At 32.6% G+C, this 16,799-nt stretch overlaps 1 protein-coding gene and 1 pseudogene across 3 annotated transcripts; both read right to left on the bottom strand.

Annotated features, from left to right (window-relative positions):
- Nucleotides 1–2,610: 2,610 nt before the first annotated feature.
- Nucleotides 2,611–6,564, bottom strand: LOC137829389 (putative pentatricopeptide repeat-containing protein At3g11460, mitochondrial; annotated as a pseudogene).
- A 6,106-nt stretch (nt 6,565–12,670) lies between these two features.
- LOC137829934 (putative pentatricopeptide repeat-containing protein At3g11460, mitochondrial) lies at nt 12,671–16,534 on the bottom strand. Of its 3 annotated transcripts, XM_068636964.1 has the most exons (6): nt 14,357–16,526; nt 14,094–14,197; nt 13,626–13,729; nt 13,323–13,432; nt 13,066–13,128; nt 12,671–12,975 (listed from the first exon to the last, which is right to left on the bottom strand). In XM_068636964.1, exon 1 carries the CDS (start codon nt 16,272–16,274, stop codon nt 14,388–14,390), a length of 1,887 nt encoding a protein of 628 aa, XP_068493065.1. In that variant the 5' UTR covers nt 16,275–16,526; the 3' UTR covers nt 12,671–12,975; nt 13,066–13,128; nt 13,323–13,432; nt 13,626–13,729; nt 14,094–14,197; nt 14,357–14,387. The 3 variants fall into 3 exon arrangements, with proteins under 3 accessions (XP_068493065.1, XP_068493063.1, XP_068493064.1); XM_068636962.1 differs by lacking the exon at nt 14,094–14,197 and having other exon boundaries at nt 14,357–16,534; XM_068636963.1 differs by having other exon boundaries at nt 14,094–16,526.
- Between the last annotated feature and the right edge of the window lie 265 nt (nt 16,535–16,799).

Below are 16,799 nucleotides of genomic sequence, written 5' to 3'. Positions count from 1 at the left end.
ATAAGTGTCATATTTTAGTAATATTTCATATTAAAAGATAGAAATTTATGGATATTTATGATAAAATAACTAAAATTCAACCCCCTAATTTAGGAATTTAAACCTATTTACATATTTTGTAATTATAATATGAATAAGAACAATTTATTCCCAGATTTGTGTTAATTTCACGATTCTAAGGAAAAATGGAGATGAAAAGGTTAAAGTAAAATAAACAAGATGAAAAGGAAAAGTTGGAACATTGTAAACTCGCTAAAAATTCACCCAAACATGATCACTCTAGAGGAGCTCGCCCAGGCGAGTTCACTCCAATGAAGTTGGATTGTTTCTCATCAAACTCGCTCAAGTAAGTAATAATTCGCTTATGCAAAAGGTCACTTAGCCCAAGCCCGACTAGGTTAAAAGAAGGTGTGAGGTGTAACCCAAGACATCATTGGAGAATAGAAAGAGATAGAAAACCCTATATGAGGTAGTTGTCAAGGAGAAACATCCTGAATCTTCTTTTCTTGCTTTCCATGCTTGCAATGGCCAACATGAGTGGCTAATTCTGCTCTTTGGATTGTGAGTAATCTGTTCAAACTCTTATGTATTGAGGTGATATTTATCTATAATATTTTCTTGATTAATGATTGCTATTATCATTTTATTCTTAAAGCTTGAATTATTCATGATCTTGATCTTGATCCTTAGATTTGACTGGAAGGTACTTATAAGAATTTGACCTAAATGATAATGCTTAACATATTTGAATGCTAAGAATAAATTTGAAATTTTAATTACTTTATAATTTGTTCTTAATGATAAGGAGTTTCTATAAATATATGTACATCAATATCAATCAAGATTGGATATTATAATCTTTTGTAAAAATATAAACAAGTGAGAAGGATGAACCTCAATCCCAATTTTTTCAATGGAATCACACAAATATTTTAGTTTGCTTGATTTACATTATTGCAATTTCATCATACAGAACAAACTTTCCAACAAACTTTTACATATTATTTTCTATTTATTAAACATTATACTTGAGAATTCAACTGTTCCTTTTGAGTTTGATATCTGTCCTTAGAAACAAATTTCTTACTTCTGAGTACACTAGCCATAAAATATTTTTTCTTTCTGGTTCTTAATTTCGTTTCATTTGAATAATTCTTTTCTCATCATACAACTGAATCCAAACACACACACAAAAAAACATAAAAAACATAAAAAAACATAAATAGAGAATTTTGCAACAATAGAAACCTCAATTTATATAAAGGGACTCACCAAAATGAAATCACCACAATGAAAAAGCTACAATAATGATGTCATTGAGCTCGCCAATTCAACTGGTTCAATATCTACAAAGTTCACTCAAATTCCTAAGATACTTTCCCTCTCAACATTTTAAAAATATAATAGATCTTGTAGTTGTCATAAAATTTCAATTATGTGTAATTGTTTTTTAATATCATGTTTTCTTTTAATAATTTTTGTTTTCTTAAGAAAATTATTTAATTAATATTTAAGATAATTAGGTATGAGTATACTCACTATGTGACCAGAAAGAATATATAATACAAATTTAATTTCCAATGAGGATGAAGATGAAAATAACTTTTCAAGGATAGAAATAAGTATAATCAAACACACCCTCCCTCACACCATCCTTACTTTCAACCAAATGATAGTGTGTATATATAAGTTTAATTTTCAAATGAATAATAAAAGTTGTGGGATCTTTGGACATATCTCATATTGTTAGAAAGAGTGTATATTTTGAAGCTGCTTTGCTATAATTTTGTCCTAAAAAATATATATAAGAGAATTAAGAGAATAAAGTATATTTAAATTGTTTTTAATTTTGATTTTTAAATAATGTATGGAAGAAAGCTCACTTTTGAAATTGGCAGCACCTTTGTCAATTAGTACCTCAATTTTCACTTAAGTAACAACAAACCCTAAACATAAATACCATCCAAGGCAAGCTTATTGGGTTGTAGAAGTCATCTATAAACAGAATGAAAGCATCCTTTGACTTTTCTATTTTGGATATCAAATGCTGCAATTCAAATATTTGCTATGGTGGCCAAAATTGGAGGGGATGTCATTGTTAGGGAAACTGTTTACGGTGTTGAGCAAAAAAGTCATATAATAAAAAATATTTTATAAAAATTAACATTTTTTAATTATATGTACTAAAAAATTATTTTATAAAAATTCAGCCATTTTTTAATTATATATAATAATAAAATATTTTATAAAAACCTATTTTTCGTTAATTATATATAAAAAAAAACTTAAAAGCGTAAGGTACAAATACGATTTCTCTTATTTCATTTTTTTAATTCTATCGATTATTTTTTTTTTAAATTAAAAACGTATATTTCAAATCTTATGAAATACAGGAGTTTTTATTTATTTTATTAAATTATTATATTTTTAAATAAAAACATATATTGCATATATGATTTTAGATGAAAATCGTCTATGAAATATTCGAGTTTTTATTTTTATCTGAAATTGATTTTACTTTGATTAAATTATGGAATATACAAATTATCCATTTTTAAAAAAAGTAAATATTTACTCATTTAAGGAATTTGCTTTTAAAATTTCACCACATCAAAATAAAACTCTCATCATATAGAATTAAAAAACCATTGCACATCCCGTGCCATAGTTGCAATTTTCCTTTGCGAAGCTGAGTGGATTCAGAGTTATTTATCCTAAATGACTGTGTCATGCATATTTATAGAACTTCTCATGGATGCATTGTCCTCAGTCCTTCTCCCTCACTAACAGCAACAATCACCTATGTGAGGTCAAACATATCTGTGTACTATCCAAAGCAATTTTTCATAAATAGTGTTGCATTGCTTTCACCGGTAGTCCTTGTATGACCAGATCCCAAAATGATGAAAGAGTTGCTAATCAACTTAATGAAAAAGTGACAATTCAGCAAGTTTTTCATGACAGTAATCTCTCATCCACTCTTTCAACAAAGCAAATGCAATTGCCAAATTTTTAACTGTGCACCCCTGTACCAATTAAGAGTCCTTCACTTCTTCCTTGACATTTCTCATCTGGTGGATGAATCTCCTTCACAAGATTTTCCAATTCATCTAACATCCTATATATTTCCTTTCTTTGGGGATGACCCAAGTGAAAAAGGTGCATTTTTCGTGTCCTGGAAGCTATCTTTCCCTCATCACGACTCTAACTCTTAGAACCCCGTCTAAGTTGTTAGCATCAGTGTATATATTCGACAACAAAACATAGTAACCTATATCCATGGGTTCAAACTCAACAACATGCTGAAAGGCCAATTCTGCTACCTTCACATTCTTATGAATCTTGCAAGCACCCAGAAGGCACCCCAAATAGCACCATCAGGTTTCACCTTCATTGACATTATGAGATCCACAGCCTCCTCCAACCCACCTGCCCGGCCCAATAGATCCACCACACAAGCCTAATAGCCAGGCTGCAAACCATACTTCAACTTCATGCCTTCAAAATACTCCAAACCCCTATCAGTTAACCCAGCATGGCTGCACTCCGAAAGAACACTCACAAATACTGTCTGATTCGGCCTAACACTGGATTAACCAACTCATCAAAAAGCTCTATCGCCATCGCCCCATGGCCATGGATTCCATACCCATCAATGATTGCCGTCCACGAAACCACGCTCTTCTCCCCCGAGCAATAAAAGGACCTCCGCGCCTGAGTTCCCACACCTAGAATATCTATTCACAAGCGCATTGCTCAAAATCGGATTAGAACCAAAACCTAGCCGCTCAATCTCGCGCTCACCTCACGACCAATTCCTTGTGCTCCAAGATTTGCACAAGCCAACAGAACCCCAGAAGGGTAACAACATCAGCACTCGCCCCACTCAACTTCATCTCACTATAAACCTCCAAAACACTCCTAGCATGCCCGTTTTCCGCGTATCCAGTAATCATAACATTCCAAGTAATCAAATCCCTCGCAAACATTTCATCAAACACTTGGCATGCAACTTCAAGCTCGCCACATTTAACCTACACAGTGACCAAACTATTCGCCACAGCCAAATCAATCACATTTATTTTATTATATTGGATATGGAGAGCATGAGTCTCTACTAAAACAAAATCAATCACATTTATTTTATTATATTGGATAAATAGTTTTTATATAATTAAGAAACTTTTAGATATATAAATAATATTTATAAAAAAATTATTAAATAAAAGAGACAGAAAATAATTCGTTATTATATTAATTAAATTAAAGATTAATAAAAATTATTGGTATTTGTGTTGGTCCAAGATTTGTCAAACATCCAACTTCTATAAGGAGAAGATGGGTTTAGGTCCAATTTGTGAAATAAGGAGAAATTTATTGAATTAATATTAAATCTATGATGTGGTAGTCATTAGATTTACTTATGCAGTAACTTTCATTATATTATTTAAATACTCTTATTTACTTGCACAATAATATATCTGATTATATTGTATAAATGTTTTGAACTATATATATGATATTCAAATATTCAAATTTTAGATTTTATGGAAGGATACTATGATGTGCCACATTAAAATCTAGAGAAATTTGTGCTAAAAATCCGCCTACGAAAATTTATAAATACATTTGCAGGGAGGAATTTTAACTCAAATTTTGGCATCATACTCACAGTATATAAAATTTGATGTTGTGATTGACTTAGTATCAGAATATTTTTTACATAAAACTCCCTCATTCCTTTGAAACTGAATCTGAATATTTGATGCTCTTACATAATTTATTAAATAAAGTAATTAGTGTAAATTGTCATTTACTTAAGTAACAAATACATAAATAAAATGATATTGAACTCCTACCTATTCAAATACTACTAAAATATGACCGGCATAATCATCTCTTACCCAATAATAACACTTTTTGTGATAACCAAACCCAAATCAAATATAGTTGAGAGATTGTTTTTTCAAAAAGGGAATGGATTGTGCTGTTGCAACATGTTTTGTTTTTGAAATCTATATAATAGATAAAAGGGTTTGATATCTGATGAGGAGTTCCCTTGTCTCAACGCAACATGTTACATATTACCTTGATCCTACTCATCACACCATCCCTATCTTCACTATCCATCATCAAAGTGTCCCCACAATTCAGAATTCAGTAAAAATAACCTTTGAGACTCTATATACCATCGTTTTCAAAAGAGTTCAATACCCAAGTTACCATGTCACTCCTCTAAAATGTCACTATACATATTATTCTTCCATAATATTTTGTCACCAAAGTTAACATCTAAAAAATATTTAATTCATTAATTACTAAATTGATTTCTTATTTTTTTTACATCATGCTACTTTTGTCAAGAATTTGTCTACGGTAATATTTTAGCACTTTTAAGAATATCAGATAATCTAAAATAATTCATAACATTGTTGAAGATTTCACGTTGATTAGATTAGATATATAAGAACAATTCATAGTATACATAGTATATAAGTGACTCATTTATGAGTTATTTTATAAAATTAAATTAGATTTAAAATTTTATAATCATTTAAAGTTTATCATAACTTATAGGTCATTTATCATTTATTCAGATCATCCATAAATATATAATATATAATAATACGAGTTGACAAATCTGGACGTGAATGGATGTGTTGAAAATCCCACATCAATTATTAAAGATAAAAACATCTCATAATATATAAATAAATTATGAGTGATTTTATAAAATTAAATTAACTTAAAATTCACTTATAATAAACATAATTTCTTATATATTTTAATGGCTGAATTTTATTGAAGAAAAGTAAGCAAATGATGTAATGATGTGTATAATTTTGAAAAACTATTTATGTTACAAGTCATCCACGTTATTATTATGTACTAGTCAACACATTTGATGAAAGTGGCGAAACTATGCATGTTATAATAAACACGTCATGCATGCATGGCAGCCAGCGAATTTGACGGCAAGATCTGCGGAAGTAATGAAGAACACGGCACAGACAATATAATATCGCCAGTAAAAGTTCAAAATCCAGAGAGAGAGAGAGCGAAAAATACACACAAAAAACTAAGCAGCTAGAATCAAAGGAGGAAAGACACAGAAATAATCAAATTAAAGAATGAAATTGTTTAATTTCAGTTGAACCAAAAAAAAATATGGATCATATATTACATATATATTCTGTAATCTATATACATATATAACCTTTGATTGAATAAGATGAATATGATATAGAAGAAGAGACATCTTTGAGAGTCTCATGAGGTAGCAATATATATAGCAGAAGATGATCCAAACTAAGTAACAAGTTGTGGTAAGGTTGGTGGTGCAGGAGCAACGTTGGTTTCAAAAGTGCAGCGTCCATGGTTGCGGCCAGGAACGGTGGAACAAGGGTTTCTTTGGGAACCTTGCACGGGGCCTCTTTGCAGTGATTGTATTATCAGCTTATTCTGCCACACTTGTTTCTCTTTCAATGGCCTAAATCCCCATGTTTGTTGTAAACTCAATACCAGAATTGCTGTGAACACCAACATCTTCGTGCAGCGTCCCATTGTATGAGATGGAAACAAGATGAAACAATTAAAAGGGTTTCTGAAATTGAAAAGAAGAGGAGTTTTGAGACGAATGAATGAATGACTATGATGATTATATGTTTATATACTTGTGTGTGTGAATGGAGACGACACAGTGGCTAGGTAGCTAGGTTAGGATTTGTTGAATATTTGCTTTGACCAAAACAAAACCCCGCGGTTTGAAGATTAAGAGAGTAAATTAGAAGGTGTAGATATTTTAATCACCTTCAAACACTCCGAAATTTCCTTGCAAATTGGCAATGACAAGTCCTAGTTGAATGAGTCTTCTGACCCATAATTAAGGTTATTCACGTTCAACATCTCTACTTTCGCAAACACTTTTCGTTATGTTTCTTGTCGTCCCACTTTATCACGCTTCAAGTCTTTACCAGTCACCCTACGCCCATGACTATGTCAACCAGCTCAGATAATTTTGTTTCCGCAATAAAGCATGTAAAAACTTAGGTTCCTATGTTTTTTTTACAATGTTTTATACGGTCCTTAAATTTATAAATTAGTTAAATGATGAGAATTCATTGTATATAAGTGGATGCGAGCTGGTTTTATGAAGTTGAGTTAAACTTAAAGTCCATTTCGTAATATGGTATCAGAGTCATTTCAAACATATCTTAACGAATGTTTTGTTGGACTTATAAGGACAATTCATTGTATATAAGTGGATACAAACCTCACCTCATGAACCGGTTTTATGAGATTGAGTTAAAGTCCCCTTCGTAATATAAAATAAAATTTACTTTTAATGATAGTTGCATTTAATAATATGTAATTTTTAATAAAATCATTCAATGATAAGCAAAATTGTACAGTAGGTTTTACAAGATAAACCCTAAGTACTAGTAAATTTAAACTACTTATCTCATTTCAATACCCGACTATTCAAATTAATTAGAATTCTTGAAAACATGGTAAGAGTAAATTCCTTTGTTTAAAGTGGAGAAAGAAAAAAGTCAACCCAATGTTTTAGAAAAGAAGAAAGTCATACCGCGTGAGATTTTCTTATAAAAAGAAACTATTTGAGAAAAATAAAGAAGTAGGAGTTGGGTTGAGAAAAGTCAGGGTCAATTTCTTTTGTTTTTTAGTTGTGAAATATTAACCACTAGGAATTAGTTAATACTTCATCGGATATACTTAAATGGAAATTCTTTAATAGTTCATCCAATTACTTAATAATTAAACATAAGTTCTGGTAATTAAACGGAAATTATGAGTATTCTAACTAAGAGACTGGGAAATCGTCTCGTTAGAGCATTCAATTATGTTCTATTTTGTCTTAATTTTATTCGTTTTATTAATAAACAAGTATTTTCTTAAATTTGTAATTTTTTTTTCCTAAGGTTAAGATATGCATCCCTGAATGCTATCTCATTTTATTATTTATTTCCTTATTTTAGTGATTATTTAGTATTGATTATTTGTTTTAATATGTCCTTCATTATTTGCTTCGGGTTATGTATTTGTTCTAATTTTATTGTGCTAAATATATTTATACAAGAAAATTATATTTTAATTTATTTATTGATATTGGTATCTTTTTATTCCTAATAAGTTTTGAATAATAAGACTTATTCAAGTATATTTATACAAGATAATTATACTTTAATTTATTTATTGATATTCATATTTTATTATTTCTAATTAGTTTTGAGTAATAAGATTTATTTAGATAAGTCAAAAATCTACTTATAATTGCACAATTATTCAATTTTGAATAATAAAAATAGTTCATGGTAAGGTTAGAATTGTAATATTAGTATATAACTCTTCAATTTTAGATGATAAGACTTTTTTAAAGTAGGTTAAAATCATATTTATCACTACACAACTCCTTAGTTTTAAGTGAGAAAACTTCTTCAAGGTAGGTCAGAATCCTACTTATCAATCACTACACAACCCCTTTGTCTTAAGCAATAAGACTTCTTCACGGTAGGTAAAAATGTATTTGTCATTATACAACATCTCAATATTGAGCGATAAGATTTGTTCAGTTTATGGTAGGTTGGAATCGTACCTATCACTACAATTGTTGTATAAGAAAAGATTATTAATGATCAACTTAGAACATTTATGTATTTTGTTTTTGTACTTTATGCTTTAGAAATGGTATCTATAACTATACAAAATCTCAATCTTGAGCAATAATACTTATTTAGTTCAGGATAGATCAAAATCGTACCCATCATATAATTGTTGTATACAAAAAAGTTATTGATGATCAACTTAGAACATTTATGTATTTTATTTTTGCACTTTATCCTTTAGAAATTGCAATTCATCCTCTCTTTTTTTTATCAGCAAAGAATGAAATTAAATTAAGAGGGATACAAGAGGGGTATCCCAACCCTTTTACACAAACCAGACCACTTAAGGGGTTACCAAATACAAGAAAAAACACCTGAAAATGAAAGAAACATATGTTGTTTGCTGTATGAGCTAAACACCCTGCACCAGCAATCACCCTGCCTCTATTGAGCTGCAATAAGAGATGCAATCTGCAGCAACAATACCTCCAGAGCACACCGAGAAAATTAGCTACCTCCATCATCTCATTAGCTTTCAACAGTGTCTTCAGATGCTTCAAATTGAACTTTGGCTTCACCATATAACAACCAAGTAACTCCACAGAAAAGTTTAGGCCTTAAAATTCCTTTTTTCTTACTAGTTTTTTTAGTTAAAATTTGGATTTGTATTTTCTTTCTTAATTTTTGTATAGAAATTTTGATAGTGATTGTTCTTACATCGAGTTGAGTTCTTTCACCCTCGGAACAAGAATAGTTTGGACTCTCAACCTTTTTTCATGTGTGTGGGGGACTTGTTAGTCCTTAAGATAAAAATCCCTAAAGCTCATGTTGGCCCTTTTCCTCATGTGTATGAGACTTGTTAGTCCTTAAGATCATAATTCCTAAAGCATTTATTCGCCTTTATCATGTGTAGGGGACTTGTTAGTCCCTATGATCATAATCCCTATAACTGGTCATTTTTCTCGTGTGTATAATACTTGTTAATCCTTGGGATCAAAATCCCTAGAACATTTGTTAGCCCTTTTCCTTATGTGTTGGGGACTTGTTAATCCTTAAGATCGAAATCCCTAGAGCGCTTGTAGGCCTTTTTCCTCATGTGCAGGGGACTTTTTAGTCCCAAAATCAGAAGGATATTTCTTCCTGAACCCTACATTTTTCTTCCTACAACCCTACATTTTATGTAATACCAGAATTATCTTTGATAATGTTGAATTATTCTGAAATAAGGGTTCTGTAAGCAAAAGGTATTTTTGGAATAGGAGTTTCGTAAGCAAAATGTTTTTTCTGGAATAGGAAAAAGGAAAAAAATCATTCTGGAATATCTTTTCTGGAACACATTTTTTTAATTTACCAAATGGTAAATCCAAAATTCATAAAATGTGTTTTGAAAAGTATATTCTGGAAATATTCCAGAAAGATAATCTGGAAGTCATTTTTAAAATGGTAAAATGGTCCTTTTCTAGAATGATGGGGTGTAGGAAGTTATTTGTTGGGGGTGTAGGAATAAACAGCCAAATCAGAATGCTTGTTGACCATTTTCCTCGTTTGTAGGAAAGTTGTTTTTCCTTGGGATCAAAATTCTTAAAGCGCTTTTTGGCCCTTTTCCCCGTGAAAATCATGATATGCCAATGCATAAACAGTAGTATGACATGAAGATGACAACTTCTTCCTGCATCTCCATAACTTCTTCCGCCACCCCATACTAAAAGTGCATTTATTAATATACCCTTAAGTAGAAAATATTAAAAAATTAAAATATAATTCTAACCTACTTTAACCTAATTGTAATTCTCTTTCACAACTATGCCTCTCTCACTCTCGAGCACCACAACCCACCCTTTCCCATCTCCTTTCAAGCTTTCTTCTTCTTTCAAAGTCTCCTTCTTTCAAACTCTTTTTCTCTGAAAGTTTTCATTCACCATTGCGCTCTTCATTCACAACTGGTACTAGTTTTCATGTGGAAGTATTTGAAAGTGTTTTTGCGTTCATTTGTTCTTTCGCATAAATAGGTACCAAATTATGTAATTTGATATGGTTTTAGTGTTTAAAGTAATTTCGGATTACATAATCCGGTTTATGTTTAAAGTAGTGTTGGATTTCCTAATCCGGTTTAGGGTTGAAATAAGTTCTGGATTACATAATCTAGTATGGGCAGTTGTGTACTTAGGACTCCGAATTACATAATCTGGTAGTGTTGTCCAATTAAGTTTTGGATTATGTAATTCGAAGGTTGCAATTTTTGTTTCAAAATGACTTCCAGATTCAGTAATCCGTAAGCCAAATTTCAATAGTAAAATGAGTTCCAGATTCTGTATCCATAAGGCATATTTCAAGTTAAATATTGACTTTCAGATTGCGTAATCCATAGTTTATTTAGTACCGGATCATACAATCCAGAAGTGTGATTTTGCTATATTCCAGATCGAGTATACATACAGATTATTTAATTCGGAACACTCTTGTTTTATGCGTAAAGAACCGGATTGTGTGATCCAGTGATCCAACTTAACTAATCCGAAAATAGTATTTAAGAATCACTTACTGAGAACGAGCCAACCAAGCTTACCAGAATGAAAAGCGTAACACTGCCCGCACCAGCACATGAAAAGCGTAACAGTGCCCGCACCAGCACGTTACCACCACCAACCAAGCACCTTCACCTTCTTTTTCACTCGCGTACAAAATGTAAAACAACTTTCGGATATTTTAAAAGTTTATGGAGGTGTCGGAAGAAGCTGTTCATGAAGATTATACTATGACGTTATAGCCCATAAGGTTTCCGGGCCACTTTTGGGTAGATGAGCACCATTTGAGAGGTTGTTTATTTTTAAGGTTGATTATGAATGAGAATTCTTAAATATTACCACACAAAAAATAGAAAAATACAAAAACGTATGCACATAGTACCCTTTATTAAAATATATTAATTATCATTTTATTGATTTTCTAAAATAAATAACAATATAAAATTATTTAAAAAATTTCTAGCTTAATGATATATTATATTTCCTTTCAAAAGAAATCATTTTTACAACTTTTCTAGCTTTTTATTTAATGATTTTGTAATTCTATTCAATAACAAATGCCTATATTTAAACAAAATAAATACCAGATGGAGGGAAAGAAAATAAAAAGAAAAAAATCGTTTGGAATTTGAAGACCATATAACAAAACTATTTCCATAAAGTTTTTTTTATTGGAATATTAATGATTTGCAATAAAAGTATGAGTATGGTTAACAAAATAAGAAAGAAATTATATTATTAGAATTTATAGATTTTAAAGTTAATATATTTAGTAGATAAGACTCGAACCATATGTGAAAAAACCAATCATCCTGGAGATATAAAGTTATTAAAAAGAAAAAATATATATTTGCATACATAATAAATTGAATGTCAAATTTATTTATTTTTGACAAAAACAAACCTAATGTGTAGAACATTATTGGAAGATATACAACATGCAAAATAATCGTATATATAAAAGACTAGATGATTTAGTTTCTAAAAAGTTAACAATTCAGACTTAATATATCGACAATAGCTTTTACCTTTTTTAATTGAAGGGCAAATATATCAATGTTAAAATAGAATAAAAAAACAAAAAATTGATCACACAACCTTTGCCATGTGGCATCAGAACCGCTATATTGCCTCTTAATTAGGCTTAGAAGTTTGCTCGGGTGAACTCTTTTAACAGGAGGGAGTTTCTTCCTGCACCTCCATCATTTCTTCACCTCCCTACTTTTGGTGAAACATTTATTTTACCCTTAATAAAATAAAAGATGACTTCTAAGTCCTACACTCCTTCCTATAAGCTTCTTCGTTGAATGAGAGCAATGAGTAATAGACACTTAATATCACTTCCAAATTCTACAACAATTCAGAATGTAAATTTGTTTTTTACATTATAGAATTCAAAAAATAATTTACATTTCGAATTATAAATTTGAAATGCATTTTAATGACTTATAAATTATAGATTTTGGAATATTAGATTCTAAATTCTACCATTTAAAAGTTATTTCTGAATCCGAAAATGGTTTTCGAATTATAAAATTTAGATTTTAACTTTGTATTCTAAATTGTAAAATTCAGATCATGGTACCAACCGTGGACAACAAGACTTCTGCATGATAGGTCGGTCGGAATAGTAATTATTACTAAAAAACCCCTCATTCTTAAGGGATTAGACATATTCAAGGTAGGTCGGAATCGAACAAAAGAAAGTTCCTCTTCACTTTTAGCAACAAAATTTCCTCTCCCATCTTAAGCTAGTCTCCTACTCTTAATCATAAGACGATATCCAAAGAGTTCCCCTGCTTTATTAGCACCTTCAAGATGTCTATCTGTTCAAAACATCGTATTCATTTATCTTCAGTTAATATCCTAAAGATGAATTTTCAAATACTATTTTAACCGAGATAAATGGTACAAACCTTCATAAATTCAGGAAGTGGAATGCCATCCTGGGCGAAGTGAACCTTTTGCTGATACTTATCCTATAACAAGTTGAATAATCATGTCAAGGAAACCATTAGGGTAACAGCATTATTACTCTAACCTTAAAAATTATTGAAATTGTCAAGTTTGTGACCAGTCTACTACAATGACCAGCCTTCGTGCATATAATGGAAATATCTACTTATTCGTTTTCTCAATTGGTACTACACATGAAAACCAGAAAAATAATCACCCGAATAACTGACTGTAGAGGCTTTGGGCTGGCAGACAACTTCCTGTTTCTCAAGTTTTTCCAATGTATCAACATCAACATGTTCAATTTCATCTGTCAATACTCCGCACCTGAACATCGTACTTTCCAATAAGTAACATAGGAAATGACAAATCCAAAACATCAATTACACAACAAAACTGAACCTCTTGACAAATTCCTCCACTTTAGTGCTTTCATCAAAGCTTCAACCATACGATGATAAGACAGAGAACTAGCAGGGCAATTTTCACATTAGATTTACATAAAGGCAGAAGGGGAAACCTTGACAAAAGATTATCGTTGGCAACATCCAACATCCTCACTGCCAGCAATCCAGCATTAGTTGCATTATTAACTGAAACAGTGGCTGGAACACCTCTCGACATCTGCATAGCCAACAATTGTGTCAGCAAGAAAAGATTATGGTGGTGCGTGGTTCAATCTTTTTGACTTTGTAACTTCTATAGAAGCTGCACTTTTGAGCTTTTGCTCTTTTAAAGAAGTGCTTTTAGTTTTAAGAAATTCTTAAAAATTGTATTTAGGTTAGCTCAAGTCCTCCGTTTAAGAAAAGAAACTAAAAAAGCAAAAACCATTTACATGTTACAAATTAGCTTTAATAATTGCAAAATGTCACTGCTGATGCAATTTCCCAAGTCCTACACCAATTGGTGGTCACTGGCACTGAATTGATTACCTAGACTAGAAGTGAGGATAAATCTGATTTAATACTGTAATTGAAAATAATTCCACCTGTTTGGTTGATTCATATCAGGTTACTCGACAGGGATAAGGCAAGGCAAAACAAGGGTAAAGTTCGTTGATGGCCAAAAGGAAGCCAAGTCTAGCTTCCAATGCTGAACCAAAGAATTGATAAGAGAATGAGACAACAAATTTGAATGTTTACAGAACACATTCAATAATCTCCATCTCCACCCCAAAAAAAACACAGAATACAGGAAGGAGTAGCAATGGAAAATTATTATTGGTGTAAGCATAGCGATTGAAAATCTTGCCTTCAAATTAGTATCTTAATAAATCCCTCATTCACCAGTAGTCCTTGCACGAGCAGACCCCATCTCTGAAATGATGAAAGCGAGTGGCATCTCTAACAATAAATTGGCGATTGACAATCTTGCTAACCAACTTAATGAACAAATGACAATGCACACACACTCGCAAGTTCTTCATGACGGTAATCTCTGTTCCACTCTTAGAGTTCAACAAAGCAAATGCAACTGCCAATTTTTCACTGTGCACCCCTGTACCAATTAAGAGTTCTTCATTTCTTCCTTGACATTTTTTATCTGGTGGATGGATCTCCTTCACAAGATTTTCCAATTTATCTAACATCCTGTATATTTCCTTACTTTGGGGATGGCTCAGATCCCCCGAGTGAAAAAGGTGCATTTTTCCCTTATATTCCACATAGCTGTGTCCAGGATCCTTCCTAAGCTTTCTTTCCCTCATCATGACTCTAACTCTTAAAACCCCTTCTAAGTTGTTAGCATCAGTGTATATATTTGACAACAAAACATAGTAACCTATATTCATGGGTTCAAGCTCAACAACATGCTGAAAGGCCAACTCAGCTATCTTCACATTCTTATGAATCTTGCAAGCACCAAGAAGGGCACCCCAAACAGCACCATCAGGTTTCACCTTCATTGACATTATAAGATCCACAGCCTCCTCCAACCTACCTGCCCGGCCTAATAGATCCACCACACAAGAATAGTGCTCCGGACCAGGCTGCAAACCGTACTTCATCTTCATGTCTTCAAAATACTCCAAACCCCTATCAGTTAACCCGGCATGGCTGCACGCCGAAAGAACACTCACAAATACCGTCTGATCCGGCCTAACACCTGACTTAACCATCTCATCAAAAAGCTCTATCGCAACCGCACCGTGGCCATGGATCCCATACCCACCAATGATTGCCGTCCACGAAACCACACTCTTCTCCCCCGAGCAATCAAAAACCCTGCGTGCCTGAGTCAAGTTTCCACACCTAGCATACATATTCACTAGCGCATTCCTCAAAAACGGATTAGAACCAAAACCTAGCCGCTCAATCTCACGCTCCACCTTATGACCAATTCCTTGTGCTCCAAGGTTTGCACAAGCCGACAGAAGCGCCAGAAGGGTAACAGCATCAGCACTCACCCCATTCAACTTCATCTCATTATAAACCTCCAAAACACTCCTAGCATGCCCGTTCTGCGCGTACCCAGAAACCATAGCATTCCAAGTAATCAAATCCTTCACAGACATTTCGTCAAATACTTGACGTGCAGCTTCAACCTCCCCACATTTAACATACATGGTGACCAAACTATTTGCCACAGCCAAATCGGTCACAAACCCAAACTTAACAACACACCCATGAAGGCACGAGCCAATTTTCAAATGGGTAGCCACTGAACAGCCAGAAACCAAGCTCAATAGTGTAACAGCGTTAACACTAACGTCACCATTCACGTCCAACCCGTCCTCCTCCTCCCTCCGCATTTGACGGAACAATTTGACAGCGTCAAGAGGGCTGGAGTTGAAGGAATAGCCGGAGATCATTGCATTGTAGCAAATGGTGGGATTTGGCAGTTCATCGAAAACCTTGCGTGCGTGGTGAGGGAGGAAGCATTTAGAGTAGGTGTTGATGAGGGAAGAGCGGGTATACGGGTCGGGTTGCGACCCGGTTCGAATGACATGTGCGTGTAGCTGAGAAACAGTGAGAGGGAGAGAGAGAAAGGCGCAAGATTTCAAAAGGAAGGGGAAAGTGAAGGCGTTGGGGAAGAATGAGGAACGGAGCATATGGCGGTATAGAGTTAAGGCTTCTCTGTATTGCCGTTGCTTCGATAGCTGCCGGAGCTGGTTGTTCCACGCAGTCGTTGGGCTAGTGTATCGGGAAAAACCCGAGTCGCACATCGACATTAATGAAAGAGTCAAGAGAGGAGAATGCGAAGTAGAATGACAAACTGAAATTACACCAAACGAAATCAAACACCTGAATCCAATTTGTTCCAATAAAAGTGTGTCTGGTTTTGTGTTTCATTTTATTTTCCCAACACCAGATGATTCTGTGTTTGTACCATTCAAAGTGAGAGGAGCAGTGATCCAAAATAACAAATGGAAATAATTTTTTTGTCCTCTGTTTTCTCTTGATATGTAGTATGGTGAATGTTTTGCTTCAGACTCTAGAATAAAAATGTACCCTCTTTAATAGCAGTGGGAAGAAGACATGTGCCCAATTTTTTTCTTATGAAGGTAAAAAAAATTATTATTAAAATTAAAAAAATGGTCCATAAAAAATAGTTATAATAGTTTTATTATAAATAATTTTTTATTGTAAGTTGTTTAATTGAGTTTAGAAAAATAACTAAAATATAAAATGGTAAAATGAATGTAAAAATAAAGTAGTTTAAAAGGGAATTCATATAGATTATGTTTATGATTATA

The sequence above is a fragment of the Phaseolus vulgaris genome, chromosome 7 (genome assembly GCF_000499845.2).
Source record: "Phaseolus vulgaris cultivar G19833 chromosome 7, P. vulgaris v2.0, whole genome shotgun sequence".
Lineage (NCBI taxonomy): Eukaryota > Viridiplantae > Streptophyta > Magnoliopsida > Fabales > Fabaceae > Phaseolus > Phaseolus vulgaris.
This window is presented reverse-complemented; position numbering and strand designations above follow the sequence as displayed.

Excerpts from the sequence above, each read along its gene's own strand:
- LOC137829934 (XM_068636962.1), bottom strand. The coding sequence starts at position 16,274 with ATGTCGATGTGCGACTCGGGTTTTTCCCGATACACTAGCCCAACGACT.